The sequence below is a fragment of the Danio aesculapii genome, chromosome 1 (genome assembly GCF_903798145.1).
Source record: "Danio aesculapii chromosome 1, fDanAes4.1, whole genome shotgun sequence".
In the NCBI taxonomy this organism is placed as follows: Eukaryota; Metazoa; Chordata; class Actinopteri; order Cypriniformes; family Danionidae; genus Danio; species Danio aesculapii.
In genome coordinates this window covers 1,011,483-1,026,877 of record NC_079435.1, presented here as the reverse complement: position 1 = coordinate 1,026,877, position 15,395 = coordinate 1,011,483, and the positions used below count along the sequence as shown (strand labels likewise).

The 15,395-nt window shown below is 37.6% G+C and overlaps 1 protein-coding gene across 1 annotated transcript in view; it reads right to left on the bottom strand.

Annotated features, from left to right (window-relative positions):
• Window positions 1-7,087: 7,087 nt before the first annotated feature.
• LOC130226355 (GTPase IMAP family member 8-like) overlaps window positions 7,088-15,395 on the bottom strand; it is a 9,863-nt gene continuing 1,555 nt past the window's right edge. The window contains exons 2-3 of the mRNA XM_056456663.1: window positions 14,944-15,395; window positions 7,088-7,894 (exon numbers count right to left, since the gene is read on the bottom strand). The exon at window positions 14,944-15,395 is cut by the window's right edge and continues 171 nt beyond it. Of these exons, the coding sequence (XP_056312638.1) occupies window positions 7,088-7,894; window positions 14,944-15,395 (1,259 nt within the window). The remainder of the gene's footprint in view (window positions 7,895-14,943) is intronic.

Here is a 15,395-nt window from a genome sequence, read left to right as displayed (position 1 = left end):
TCATCAGTGTCATAGGCTTGGATCAATTGGTTATAACAAACTTGTTTTTAATAAACATGCACATACAAAAATCAACTATTTATGTTGTGATTGCCAGTGGTGTTGCAATGGCAGGTTGCTGGAGAGTACTTCCCATGTCATTCTTCTGGACTACACATCCCATTATATCCTGCGTTCACACACACAGCCCAAGGATATTTACATGCAGTAATAAATGAAGAGTTCAGATGCAAAACCTCTAAATGCCGTCTGAAATTTCCCTCGAAAATGAACATTTATCTCAGCCTCCTTTGCTTATGTAGAGATATTTCACTTTAAAAACCAGGAAAAGGACTTACTCTTTGGTATAAAAGTAATATTACTGAGCATACACACAGGAGCCTGATAAACATGCTCATTTTAGAGGAAAGTTTCAGACGGCATTCAGAGGTTTTTGCATCTGAACTCTTCATATATAGAGTCAGATATATAATATATATATATAATATATATATATATATATATATATATATATATATATAGATAGATAGATAGATAGATAGATAGATAGATAGATAGATGGATAGATGGATAGATGGATAGATAGATAGATAGATAGATAGATAGATAGATAGATAGATAGATAGATAGATATAAAATCAATGGGCTGTAATGGCAGCTTCACTGTGCTCTCAATAGAAATGCAACACAAACCGCTTATATTTCCATGTGTTTCAAGCAACGAACACAGAAAAAAAAACAGATATGATCATAAAGTGTAAATTGTAGGCACTTGCAGTCCATATTCTGCTGTTCTGATCTCAGGCTTGTGGATATTCCTTAACGATTTAATCATTAGTGACTGTGTTACAGCGTATATGTGTCTGCTTTCATTCATTAATATTCTTTTCAGCTTAATCCCTTTATTAATCTGGGGTCCCCACAGCGGAATGAACTGCCAACTTTTCCAGCATATGTTTTACACAGCGGATGCCCTTCCAGCTGCAACCCATCTCTGGGAAACATCCATACACAGTCATTCACACACATACACTACAGACAATTTAGCTCACCCAATTTCCCTATAGCGCATGTGTTTGGACTGTGGGGGAAACCGGAGCACCCGGAGGAAACCCACGCCAACACGGAGAGAACATGCAAACTCCACACAGAAATGCCAACTGACCCAGCCGAGGCTCAAACCAGCAATCTTCTTGCTGTAAGGCAACAGTACTACCTACTGCGCCACCGCGTCGTCATCTGCTTTTATATTTGGAGTCAATTTCTTTTACTAATATTTGCTGGTATCGAAAATCTATTCGTTCACTTCTGTTATTTATGCTTTGACTTTGAGTTCGGGCCTCTCAAAATCTGGTACCCCGAAGTCCCGAGGCTATTCTTTTTTCAGTCAGGCTACCAAAATCTTTCTTCACATCTACTTATCTAGATAGCCCACTGGGCACGGTGTAGATAGACTTTGGTTGCCCAACTGAAAAAGCAATAGCCCCTGCATGAAAAAACTATCAATTGCTGAGTCATTCCAAGTTGTTGCTGTCATTTCAAAGCATGTCCACTGTTTTTGATGTTTGTTGATTGTCTGCCTTGCCCTGCCTTGATTGTTTGCCTGTTATACGGTTTACACTCTTAGATTGACTCTGCTGTTGTTATAGCAGATTTTTGACCCCTGCCTGTCAGGCTATACTTAAATAAATTTGGATCTAACCGGTCATCGCAACTCCCATTTATAACAATTAAAAGAATAAGTGCCTTTCACAGGTTAAGACACTGAAAAGAGTAAAAGTGAACCGTAACAACTGGAGCAAAAGAATGTATACTTCTCTGTCTAATATTCTTCGAAATCTTTCTCATTGAGATTTTTTTCTTTTCTGGAAACTGACATCTTCACCCATTCAAACACACACTGCAAAAAGGACAAAGATTTGGGTTTTGGTTTGCATAGAGATTTGCTGAGCACAATACTGTTGCAAACATATACAAATGAAACAGGTGCAGTAAAGATTTACATTTATCATTAGGATAAAACATTGTAATTGCTCTAATGGATTTGTAAGGTAACCAACCCTTGTGAAAAGAAACTGCACTTTAGCGTGTTTTTGTACTTATTGAGCAAATACTGTAGTTGAAATAAACACACTTTAGCACAAATTAAGTCTAAGTGCATTCTACTTGTGATGAAATTCAACTTGATCACACACACATTTATATTACTACAGTAAATACACAGTAAATAACTTTTAAAGGGCACCTATGGTAAAAAATCTACTTTTCAAGCTGTTTGGACAGCCATATGTGCATGTATGGTGTATAGACCGTCATATTTGGGTGATATAAACACACCCAGTGCTTTTTTTTCAATTTAACAACATAAAAACGGTGGACCAATTGGAGCGGTTTTCAAACCGACCGCAACTTTACGTAGGAGAGCGGTCCCCCCGCCCACCAATATTGATTGACAGGCGCGTCATCATATCCTCAGTTTGTTGATTCACGTCCGCCATTTTCAGCGTGAGTCGAAGCGATATCACTAAAGGAACACGCTAGCTCTATTTTAAGATGCAAGGCTCATTGGGCTCAACACAAGATCAATATTCTCCACATTATCGCTCTAATCGGAATTGTTGGTTGTATCTTTAGGTAGGTTTGCAAACATGGGTACTTCTCATTGAGTCTACCTTATACTTCAGCCGTTTGCATTTGTCGCGATCTCAGAAGCTCCCTGTGATCTTAACTAGGCGCTGTTGTACCTGACGCTGCGCCATGCGTTGTAGAATTCTAAACATAGGTTTCTATCAGGGTACACACAACGGCGCTTCAAGTCGACGGCTGGGCGCCGCAGACCGCTGCAGAAACCTATGTTTAGAATTCTAAAATGCGTGGCGCGACGATTCGGCACACTTAATGTTTCTGCCGCGCCACAGAGAGTGTCTGGTGTGCCGTGTCGCGGCTTCGAGCGGTGCATCCGGTGCCTCAGTCAAAGTTAATTCAGTGTGTGTGGTTATTAGTTTCTGTGTACAAGCTCGGCACTTGAAACTAGCACACAGTACAAAGCACTGTACAAAGACACAAATGATTTTGTACTCTGCTTGGTCTGTGTCAGAGTCGTACATGTACGACTGAATGGTGATCCTCTCTCTCCTGCTCCTCTCAGTCTTCCTGTCTGACTCTGTTGCAAACGCAGAACAGGTGAGCTCATGGCCCCGCCCCCTTGTTACGTTGGGCGGGAAGCCGAAACTAATTTACATGTGAAGCAACACACCCATAAATCAGCGAGCTGTGGACACGCCCCCAACATGACACTTTTCAACACATTATAATAAACAATCTGAATTGTGTTTTAAACTGAACCTAAACTGGCACACTCAGAAGAACCAGAATATTAATATTAAATCACAAATAAGAGGTAAACTATGTGCCCTTTAAGTGAATTTTTTAACTTGATGGGGCTTTAATATATTAATTATTTCTGCTTTCATTAGTACTTCTAGTGTCTTTGTGTCTCACTTCTAGTGCATATTGTTAGAATAATGTAATTTTTTCCTCCAAAAATTTTCTCATCTATGAAACAGCAATTCAAAATAATAATTTAAGAAATTAAATCAGGCTCTTTTTTTATTAAACACTTTTTCAATCATCTATGCACAGTGCTACACTGGTCTTCCTCTGATTCACCATTATATTAATATAAGGGCCATTCTTCAACTACGGGTACTTTTAGCCTTGTAAAAAAACTTGTTCAAAATGAATGTAGCATAGCCTCATAAGTTTAAACAATTTGTCTAGTTTTAAGATCTGTAAAAGGACAAACTTAGATAAGAAGAGAAACATGTTTTCTATCGTGAACTGAACAAATGTCAACTCCACCACATCTCAATATATAGCTCATTTCAAAATGATGGCAGTCAAACATTGTCTAAGATCAGTTTTGTATATCGTTTAACCAATCTTTCCACAATATATATAATAATTATACATTTGTCAATGAAATAAATGAGTTGTATGCTGAATTTTACACCGGTCACACTCTAAAATTGAATATTATTTGGTTAAGAGCTTATTAGAAAATAAATAAACTGAATTTGTATATTAAATAGAGCATGAACTTATACACTGTGAATACACTTTTAATGTGTGATGAGTACGTGTGGTGATAGAAACGACATTTTAGATTAAATTTATTGTCATCACACATGTACAAGTACAAGGCAACGAAATGCAGGTAAATGGAACCCCCCGACCGTGCACAGACATCACAACTCCAGGGAAGACAGGTCACAGGAGGTGGAACAGGAAATAAAATACAATCAGGAAAGAGGGGCAAAAAAAAAAAGTCCCTCTCACCTTGCTCTTAAGTTAGAGCAATGTGAGATCAGGGAGAAAGAAAAAGCCCCAGCAATCTAGCACAAAAACACACCGACAAGACATAACATTGCCACAGGGGATGGGAACAGGGGGTGTGGATATAGTCCGGTAAGGGCGGGCAGCCATCAGGTCCTGCAGCCATGGAGGCGCTGGTCGCAGACCCGTCCACCCCCTCCAGTGGGTGAAAGCATACGAAGGCGTTGCGTTAACAGTCTATTGTGGAAAAAATGAAAAATAGCTTCAGCGATTAGCTTTGAATTGATGCTAGCCTTTCATGTCTACAAAACACTCTGATTTCCCTTCATCTTGTTTGGTTTTTAAAAACATCTTTGAAGGTACAACATGTTTGGAGATGATGTAGAATAAAAGTATTTCCTTATCAAGCAATATTTACATTGATTTTTCTTCAAGTGTTGTTGATAAACCTGTAAATTCCCTCCATCTTGAACATGTTCTCAGATGTCACTATTCATTTTCATAGAAACCACCTCAATAATCTTTCACACAAACTTTTTAAAGCGACATTTCTGTGTTGTGCTGGAAATGGCACTGATACTGTGCGACAGCTATATTTTGTGTACAAAAATAATATTGATGATAGTCTCACATTAATAACTATAAAATATTTAACTTATTTCACTAGTGCTTAATTAAGATGCATGAATAGTTACCAGATAATTAATATTTTAAAATGTTATTTTCAATGTTGAAGTTTAAAACTCTGGGTGTGCAGCAAGGTGAAAACAGTGATTTTGACACCTAAAAGGAGGTTAATAATATGAAAAAATATAATAGAAAGCTCGTACATTTTTTAAAGTAGGTTTTAATGTTAGTTTGACAGAGAAATTTAAATAAAATTATATATATATATTTGGATATATGATTAAAGGACATAAAAGTGCCCAAAGTTAAAGAATTACCTGTAAACGTTTTTGGCAACAGCATTATGACGGGTTTTACTATGAATAGAACACATTTTGTGTTGAGGAAATAATAAATTGACAAATTGCTCGCAATCCAATTAGCTTTTTTGATTCTTTGTGTCACATCTGTGAGTATGGTTTAGTTTCATGACCGCTTTTTCTTTTTATTTAATCTACACCAACATTTAAAAGCCTCTTCTTGCTGATTTGCTGATTGTCTCCTCAATTGAGTCACTTTAGACAAAAGCGCCTGCCAAATGACTAAATGTACAGTAAGTCTTGATATTCAAGCATCAGTCCCATGCAGAGTTATGAGGTGGAGATAGTGGGCACAAGGCATTAGAAATGTACATTTGTAACAAAACAGGAAAAATGCATTAGATGTTTTAAAGATTTACTCAGTTAATATGCCATTACAGACACTATGAGAAAAGAATAACACCACCAAAACAGTGATAACAGCATATATTATAGCAGAACTCATTTAGAACTCTTCAAAAAGCTAGATTAAATTCAAACATATCTAGACAAAATCTAAGCACACAGTACAATTTTACATTATTCATGATTTAATTGTTTTATAATTCATTAAAAGACTGACTATTGATTGGTTTACACAAAATCTGCACCTTCTTTCCCTTTTCATATATATGTATGTATATATGTATGTATGTATATATATGTACTGTATATATGTATGTAAATATGTATATATGTATGTATGTATGTATGTATGTATGTATGTATGTATGTATGTATGTATGTATATATGTATGTATATATGTATATATGTATGTATGTATGTATTTATGTATGTTTTAAACCATCAGAAAGAATGTAATCTCACATTCTCAGAAATAAAGGTACAAAAGCTGTGGTGGTACCCTTTCAAAGACTACTTATTTGGTCCTTTTATGCTCTAACCTAACCTAAAGCAAGGATGGGCAACTTCGGTCCTGGAGGACCAGTGTCCTGCAGAGTTTAGCTCCAACCCTAGTCAAATACACCTGCCTATAGCTTTCTAGTGATCTTGAAGACACTGATTATCATGTTCAAGTTTGTTTTTTGGAACAAAACTATGCAGGACATTGTGCCTCCAGGACCAAAGTTGTCCATCTTTGAGCTAAAGGTACCAATATGGATCATTTAGATACAAAATTTGTATCCAACACAGGCGTACAGGCACATACCCATTGGGAATATGTGCCCAGGGCTACATTTTGAGAACCGTGAAATACGTGCTTGCGGTTACAGTAGTGAGAGGAAGTTTGGATCATTATACCGACTTGGACCTTTGAATTTTTTGGGGGTCATTTCATTCAATTTGCCAAAATATCATTAAAAGAGTTTGGAGTTTCTTTTCCAAACACAAGTCAATCACATTACAAACAAGTCAGAACTAGAATGCTATAAGGGAGAAAATAATCACTGATTCGTTACCTGGTCTTTTGTCTATAATATCTAACTTAGCTCTTCTAACATGTCTTAAAATTTGAGTCACATGATGAACAAACAACCCAAACCCGACAAATATGAAATCGATATCAAGCAGGTATACTATGCACAATGACAAGCCGTCCAGCTTCTCTCTTGGACATGCCAGAAGAAGACTGAGATTGAATCTACACAGCGCCCTTTGGGATTTCTCGGTTCTCAAAAACGTAGCCCTGGGCATATCTCTCCAGTGAGCCTACGTTGTTTGTATCACTTAAGTACAAAAGTATATAATCTAAAAGTGTATCAACCCAATGACAGCTTTTGTATCTTTACTTCTGTCAGTGCATGATGTTTTATTTTAGTATTTTCTACTCATCGAGATATTTCTTTGCTGCTTCTGCTGCTGCTTCTGCTGCTGATCCCACTGCTTCAAAAGTGGCTGCAGTTTCTCTGGCTCCTACAGCTACAACTCCTGCAGCAGCTCCTGCTGCAGCTCCTGCTGCGACTAGCCCTCGCTTTCCAACATCTTTAAGCATATGCTCCCTCCTAATCTTTTCTTGGGCTGCTTTATACATGTCATTGGTGTAGTGCTTCAGTCCATTAAACTGGTTCATCTTTTCTATCATCTTCAGCAGTTCGGTCACTTGATCTCGATTACTTTTGCTCTTATTGTTGAACGAGTGATACCTGCCATAGCACGTTTTAATTAACTCATGTAGATCTTTGCTTTGGCTGATGTACATCTCTAGAGATTTACCCTTCAGGACATCAGCGTGAGTGAAGAGAATGATGGTGTACCTCACAGCATCTTCTCCAAAGTTCTTCTGAATCCATTTGACTGCATTCTTCTCTTCCTCAGTGAATTTTACTCCTAATCTCAAAACCACCAGGAAGACATGAGGACCGGGAGCAGACAGATAGATGCACTCCTCGATTAAAGGCTTCAGTTTTCGGTTATCGACGGAAGTGTCAAACAGTCCAGGACAGTCAGTCACTGATAGGGTTTTTCCATTGACAACAGCTTCTTGTTTCTCACAGGTCATTGAAACTGAAACCAGAGAGTTTTTCTCAGTAAACGCGTCTCTGTTCAGGATTGTGTTTCCTGCGGCGCTCTTTCCTGATCCCGTCTTACCCAGCAGAACAATCCTCACATCTGACACATGGTGGAAGAGTTTTCGTTATTGTCACATGAAATTTAAACACATGAAGACTAAGCAACAAATATGTCTGGGTGCAAAAACATTGCATTATCTTGTAATGTCACTAGCTGTATTTCCATCCAAAGAAACAGTAATATTGCATAAAGTGCATCAGTAAATAAAGGAACATTTCCATTCAATGAGAAACAAAAAGCTAATAAAATCCTCACTTCCTGATTAACATGCAGAGATATTGCTGAGAGAAGTGTAGTTTGATGCACTGTAGGCATTTGCCACAGTGGTATTTTTTAGGGACGCTCTGATTAGAATTTTTGCAGCCGATACAGAGCACCGATACTGACACTTCAAGCTTTATAATGCATAAAGCACATTTTCCCTCTAATTATGATACTTAAGTGGAGATCTCTCCTTACCTAAGAGAATAAATTAAAGATGTTGTCTCTTGTAACCATTTAGTGTGGACAGAAGGAGCTTTGCAGAAAAAAAAAAAAAAAAACGCAAACAAAAAACGGTAAGATGGAAATATTACAAATGATGAAAGAAAAATTCAACATGTCTCAATGAAGTTTGGAGCACATATTTGATGCATAAGAAGTTAAAATGCACACCTATCAACCCTGCAAGTTCAGTAAAAGTAAGGAAAGGTAACTCAAAAGTAACTAAACGCATTACTTACCATAAAAAGTACTGCAACTAGTTTTGGGGAGGAGCTCAATATTAATATATTGGTTCCAAAAGTAACTTTCCCCACTGGTGGTCATTCCTCAAGTCTAGTATTTGTGGACATCTATAAAAATGTTTACTGACAGCTCAAAATTGAGTCTTGTTTTAACCAAGCTGTCTATTGAAATCAAAACTGCTTGGTGTGTAATTCACATAAAATGCCAACTTTCAATTTTTGAAACTTCCAATTTCGCCATTTGACTTTACTTTAACCAGTGATCCATTCCAATACGAAACCAGTACTAATTAAACAGTTTGTTTAGAAAAATGATAACTCACCTGAACGTAACTCAGCTGAAAATTGATCTGACATTTTGCGGTCTGTACTCTGTTTCCACCAAAACACCTGCATGAAATAAGACGATCATTTATGAATACTCTTGAGGTTTCATGCAATAACATGAAATACATGTAAACTTTACCTGTGGAATATTGGTGAATAATAAAACGGTCAGAAGCGAAGCAAACTGATAGAAAGCAAAGTGTTGTGCTAGTGAAGGAAAGCGAAACTGTCTTCTTTTTTCTTTTTTGGCATCCAGATTACGGGTGTGACTGGGAAAATGCACTTTGTGATTGGACACGTTGACCACAGCTGCATTTCTATATCTAAAATCAATAAATAAGAGTTTTTCATAAATTGTATATTCACTCAACATCAAATATACACAATGATCTCTTTTTTACATTCAAGGTACATTATTATTACACAAAAAAGCACAATTATTTATATGTGCATTATAATTATAATGATATACATTAAGCAGAGAATAAAGCTTTTTGATAACACTTTAGGTCACAATTCACAGTATTAACAAACCATTAACTAACACTACTAGCTTAATAAATGACTAATTTGCTGCTTAATAGTTAGTGAGGTAAAAGTTGGGTTTAGGTATTGGGTAGGATTCGAGATGTAAAATAAGATCATGCGTTATAGCTAGTACTGAACAGATATTATCTTAATAATAAGCAGGTAATAAGCCAGTATAACTAATAGCATAAATTGTGACCAGAACTAAAATGTTGCCAGCTTTTTACCTTTTTTTTTTTGCTATACATAACGTGTTTTGTTTGTATTAATGTAGTACTTAATTATAATTGTGTGCACATTAAATAAAGCAGCATTTAGGTAGCAAACATAACATAAAGCAGTAACAGTAAACATCACAGGTGCAGGTTAAACAAATGTACTCATACACATATAAATGAACAATAGCATGATTCATTTTCTCATTTAATTTGGCTACAATGGCTATACAGTCTTTGAAAAAACATTAGAAAGGGGATTCATTTGTACAGATGGTCGGTAAATATTGAAATAATACACTGACGGCTGTCTTTTGAAAAGCTTTGCTATAGAAAGTAAATAAAATACACGTATTTCCCACATATAAGACCAGACATTCATTTACAGAAAGCATGTAATGGTCACTCCGGATGACAAAAATACTGGAAAAAGAAAACCAACTGAACAAAGGACATTCGTGCGAGCTGCAGAGGACAGACATACCCAAAGGACCGGCTGAAATCGCTTGAAAAGATATACAAAATGCTAAATGACATACACAAAAGAGGTCATTTGTCATTCATTTTGAATTGTTTGTTTTTTGAAGTCAGTACTTTCACCTTTGTTTTGGTTTTGTTTGTTAACCAAAAGACTTGCCTGAGATTTTCCTGTATTGAAAGTGAAACTGCTTTAAGGGATTTGTGAGGCAAACGAGGCACAGCTGTGTATATTTTGCATGATATTCATCATCTGCTCACATTACAAGGTGTGACGTTTTCATCCCATGAGGAGAAAATTGTTGATGTTGCGTTCCATCAACCAGTTTATTTGTAATTTATTCTTAATCTTAATGTTAGTGATTCATCTGTGACATATTTGTTGAATATTGCAGGTGTTTTAAGGGACCGTTCACCCAAAAATGTAAAATTACATCATCATCAGTTTCTTTTATCTATCATTTTTTAATTTCTTTTAACTCATAGGTGGTTCATTCCACTGTGGTGATCTGTGATAAATCAGGGACTAAGCCGAAGGTAAATGAATGAATAAAGGTTTATAAACGCTTCAGCAATGTTGCCTCACACCTGGTTGGAGTCCTGGCTGAGTCAGTTGGTGTTTCCATATGGTGTTTGCATGTTCTCCCCGCGTTGGCGTGGGTTTCCTCCGGGTGCTCCGGTTTCCCCCACAGTCCAATGACATGTGCTATAGGGGAATTGGGTACGCTAAATTGTCGGTGGTGTATGTGTGTATGTCCTAGTCCTCTAGGTTGGAGGTTGAGCGTTGGGCTAATGACCCACCTCTTAAAAACTACATGCTATGAAACACCAATATGGTACGGCTAAGTGAAGGTTGTTTATAAACTTATTTCGAGAGGATCATGTGCTTATGATTGACATCAGCTCACGATTGAGCCACCAATAAGACGATTGCTAACTCACTATAAATAACCAGTTTTCTTATCTCAGTATATTTGTCTTGTCACCTACTCCCACTCCTTTCCAGATGGGTGACACAGTGGCCCAGTGGTTAGCACTGTTGCCTCACAGCAAGAATGCCTCTGGTTAAAGTCCCTACTAAACCAGTCAACATTTCTGTGTGGAGCTTACATGTTCTCCCCATGCTCGCATGGGTTTTCTCCAATTTCCTCCCGCAGTCCAGAAACACGCAACCTAAGTGAATTGAACATACCAAATCGATACCAGAGCCCAGCTCTTAGCCAGTGTACATCTCTACTTAGCCATTCTATTAGCCAGAAATAAGTCAGGGGAGTTCATCGAGATCTACCATAGCTCAAACTCCCCTCTCGCGCCCTGCAAACGGGAGGGAGCCCCGGGCTCGGGGATCTTATGAGCTCAGGGCTCTCTCCTGGGACAGCATACCAAACAAGCTTTATAATCAATCATCAGCTAAGAGTGAACTCTTGAAATATCAACTTGGATATAAATGGCGCTGAGTAAGTAAATGCTTCAGGGAGAGGAAGACTAAGTTTCCTTTTTTGGGTGAGCTGTCGCTTTTTTCAGTAGAAATAATTCAATAAAACAATCCTTTATTGGTTCCAAACTACTAGATTGTAACAATTGAAAATATTTAATTTCTATTGCGAATAGATTTTACAGATTGCAGTGACGCTATATTAATGTATAAAGCATATTTTGCTACCAGGAGATGCTAAGACACTTGTACAAATTGTCCTGAGTTTTATCTGTTAATCCATGTACAACACAATTATTTTATAAATGATACAACAAAAAAAGAATAATAGCCATCATTTCTATTTGCACAAATATATTGTAAGGGGAGAGCTGGAAAGAACCATTCTTAAAAAAAAGCTATTTTTTAAAAGAAATTGTTTTAGAAAGTATTATATTTTTGCTGTGGTTACTAACTCATAAGTGTGGTCTATCAATATCAAGTGGTGTTTTACACAATCCGGTAGTAGCATTTTAAACGTAAGTTGCTCATTGTTACATTTGATCCCATAAGCAGGGAAGAAAGTAACGCAGGGGGGGGGGTCAAAAGTAACACATTATAAAGTAATACAACAATATTCGCTAGATTTACTAGCTTAATCTTGTTTATTTTAAATATATGATCTTTTCAATATGTTCACTGCAAACATATTTAGTCTTTTCTCTTTACAATTTTTCATTTTAACTTTCAGTTCCATCGAATGGTTCCAAACTTAACATTACGAGATGTAATTATTTAGGATATTTCTATTATTATTGGCGATATGCATTGATTTGAGAAAACAGTTGAAACACTGCAAACTCTAATGTGGAAGTGAAAAATAAGGTATGGTCATTATCAGTGAAAGTGAAAGTAACAGTGTTAATGTCATCCCCACAGGAACTCTTGCTATTTAAACCTGATTTACTTCAAAACTGAAAACGTCAAAGGTTGCTAACTTAATAATATTTTAATGCACTAAATAACCTGTAGATTGATCATTACTGTGATGCATAAAAAAGAAAAACACAACTTCAACAATCTTCAGCTTAGCCTTGCGAAAACGGAAATGCTTGAAGTTTCTGCCAACCCGACTCTACACCGTAACTTTTCAATCCAGATGGATGGGGCAACCATTAATGCATCCAAAATGGTAAAAAGCCTTGGAGTAACGATTGATGACCAACTAAACTTCTCTGAGCACATTTCTAGAACTGCTCGATCTTGCAGATTCGCACTCTATAACATCAGAAAGGTCCGACCCTTCCTATCTGAACATACAGCTCAACTCATTGTTCAAGCTCTTGTTCTCTCCAAACTGGACTATTGCAACTCTCTGCTAGCCGGGCTACCAGCTAGTTCTATCAAACCTCTTCAGCTGCTTCAGAACGCAGCAGCACGAGTGGTCTATGATGAACCCAAAAGAGCACATGTCACTCCGCTACTCACCCGTTTGCACTGGCTGCCAGTTGCTGCTCGGATCAAATTCAAAGCTCTGATGTTTGCTTACAAAGCGACCTCTGGCTTTCCTCCTTCTTATCTGCTCTCACTTCTGCAGATTTATGTGCCCTCCAGAAACTTGTGTTCTGTGAATGAACGTCGCCTCGTGGTTCCATCCCAAAGAGGGAAGAAATCACTTTCCCGAACTCTCACATTCAATCTGCCCAGTTGGTGGAATGAACTCCCTAACTACATCAGAACAGCAGAGTCACTTGCTGTCTTTAAGAAACGACTAAAAACTCAACTGTTTAGTCTCCACTTTCCTTCCTAATCTGCAACTGCCTCTCTGGCTATACCACTTACTGTACTCTCTCTCTCTCAAAAAAAAATATAATTACATTGGTAATGCTTTGCTTCTTAGACTTTACACACCTGAAACTTGTCTATAGCACTTGTTCACTGCTGCTCTTATAGTTGTGTAAATTGCTTCTTTGTCCTCATTTGTAAGTCGCTTTGGATAAAAGCGTCTGCTAAATGACTAAATGTAAATGTAAACTTGTTGACCACTGCAATTATTTACTTTCTGCACTTAAAAACAGAAATTCGGTTCTAACCGCAGGACACAGTGGTATAATCAGCTGATATTTGGCAGCTCCATCAAGGGCTGCATGTTGAATGTGCTGTTATAGTCTGGAAAGCAAAGGTTGTCAGCGCTTCGAGAAAATCACTGTGTTTCTTTCGTCCCTGTTCTCCCCCTATGTCCATTTGTTTTGTGCTATTCCAGTTCCCTTTAGAAAATTAACCCCTATTAGCTTCTCTAATATCTTGGTATCGTTTTGGTTCATGGAAAAGCACTCATCTGTTTGAAATGAATAAAAACAAGACATGACGCTGAAAAGGCCAAAGCAGTTCTCTCTTTATTTCATAAAGTTAAATATCAATGTTTAATTTAAGCTACAATCCCCAACTGAGCAAATGGTTCAAATTCCCAAAATCGATTACAAATGGATTTTTCTGTAGGAGTGACAAACACCAAAAATTGGAGACATTAAGAAAAGTGTGAAAAGAACAAGTAATGAAGAGAACATGACAACAAGCTGAGGAGGAAAAAAGGCTAAAATAAACACAAACACACATCGAAATTCAGACATTCAAACAGTTACAAGAACTACCAACGTAATATACTTATGCATACATTAATGACTGAAATTGTCTATGCATAAGAGTCCAAAGTTGCAGTAGATAGCGTTTATACAATTGCGCACAACATCACATGTTTTTATGCAGCGCATCTAGCGGACTAATGAGTTATTTAAGCATTTGAATTTTGATTTGGTGTATAGCTTTTGCAACTCTGTTCAAATAAGAAAGAGGCAAATCTAAGATTGACCCCTTAAAATATTCATCGTTTCAGGGCTGATATTAGTGCCATAACTCCTCCACCAAACGCTGTTGCCAGAGCAGCTACTGCAGATATTCTCCCTAATGAAGCCACTTTTCCTGCAGCGGCTGCGGATCTCGCTGCTGCTGCGGCCAATATTGCTGCTGAACCTGTAGCTACACATTTTACCACTGCTTCTGTTTCTGCTCCCTGTTCTCCAACCGTCTCTATTTTTTCAATAGCTGCTGTGGCACTTTCTGCAGCTGCTTCTCCTGCAGTTTCTAATGCCTTTTCGATCATCGCTACTATTTCCTCTTCAGTTGCTTTTCTTGCGGTTTCTACAGTTTTTTCTATCACCGCTACTATTTTTTCTGTGGCTGCTTCTACTGCAGCAACTATTTTGTTTTCTAAAGTAGCTAAAGCTTTTTCTGCTGTTTTTTCAGTGGCTGTTACTGTGCTTTCTGCTGCTGCTCTTCCTCCAGTTGCCATTGCTGTGATCATTACTAGTTTTGCTCCTCCTAGAACTCCAATTCCTAACACTGCAACTCCAAATGCAACCCTTACCCTTTTCCTCGCCTTCCTAATCTGAGCTGTATGAAACATGTCAATAGTGTAATGTCTCTTATCATTCTCCTCCAGCATCTCATCGATCTTCTTCAGCAGTTCTGTGACTTTACTTTGATTCTTTTTCTCCTGGTTGTTGAATGAGTGATATCTACCATCACATATTTTAATAACGTTCTGTAAATCTCTGCTTTGGCTGATGTACTCTTCTACAGGTTTTCCCTTCAGCTGGTCAGCGTGAGTGAACACAATGATCGTACGACACAAAGCTTGTTTCCCGAAGTTCTCCTGAATCCATTTGACCGTCTCTCTCTCCTCTTGTGTGAATCTCACGCCCAGTTTGAGCACCAGCAGAAACACATGAGGACCAGGAGCACACAGATGCACACACTTCTGTAATTCAGCTTTCAGCTGCTGTTTGCTCACAGCTGTGTTAAACAGTCCTGGAGTGT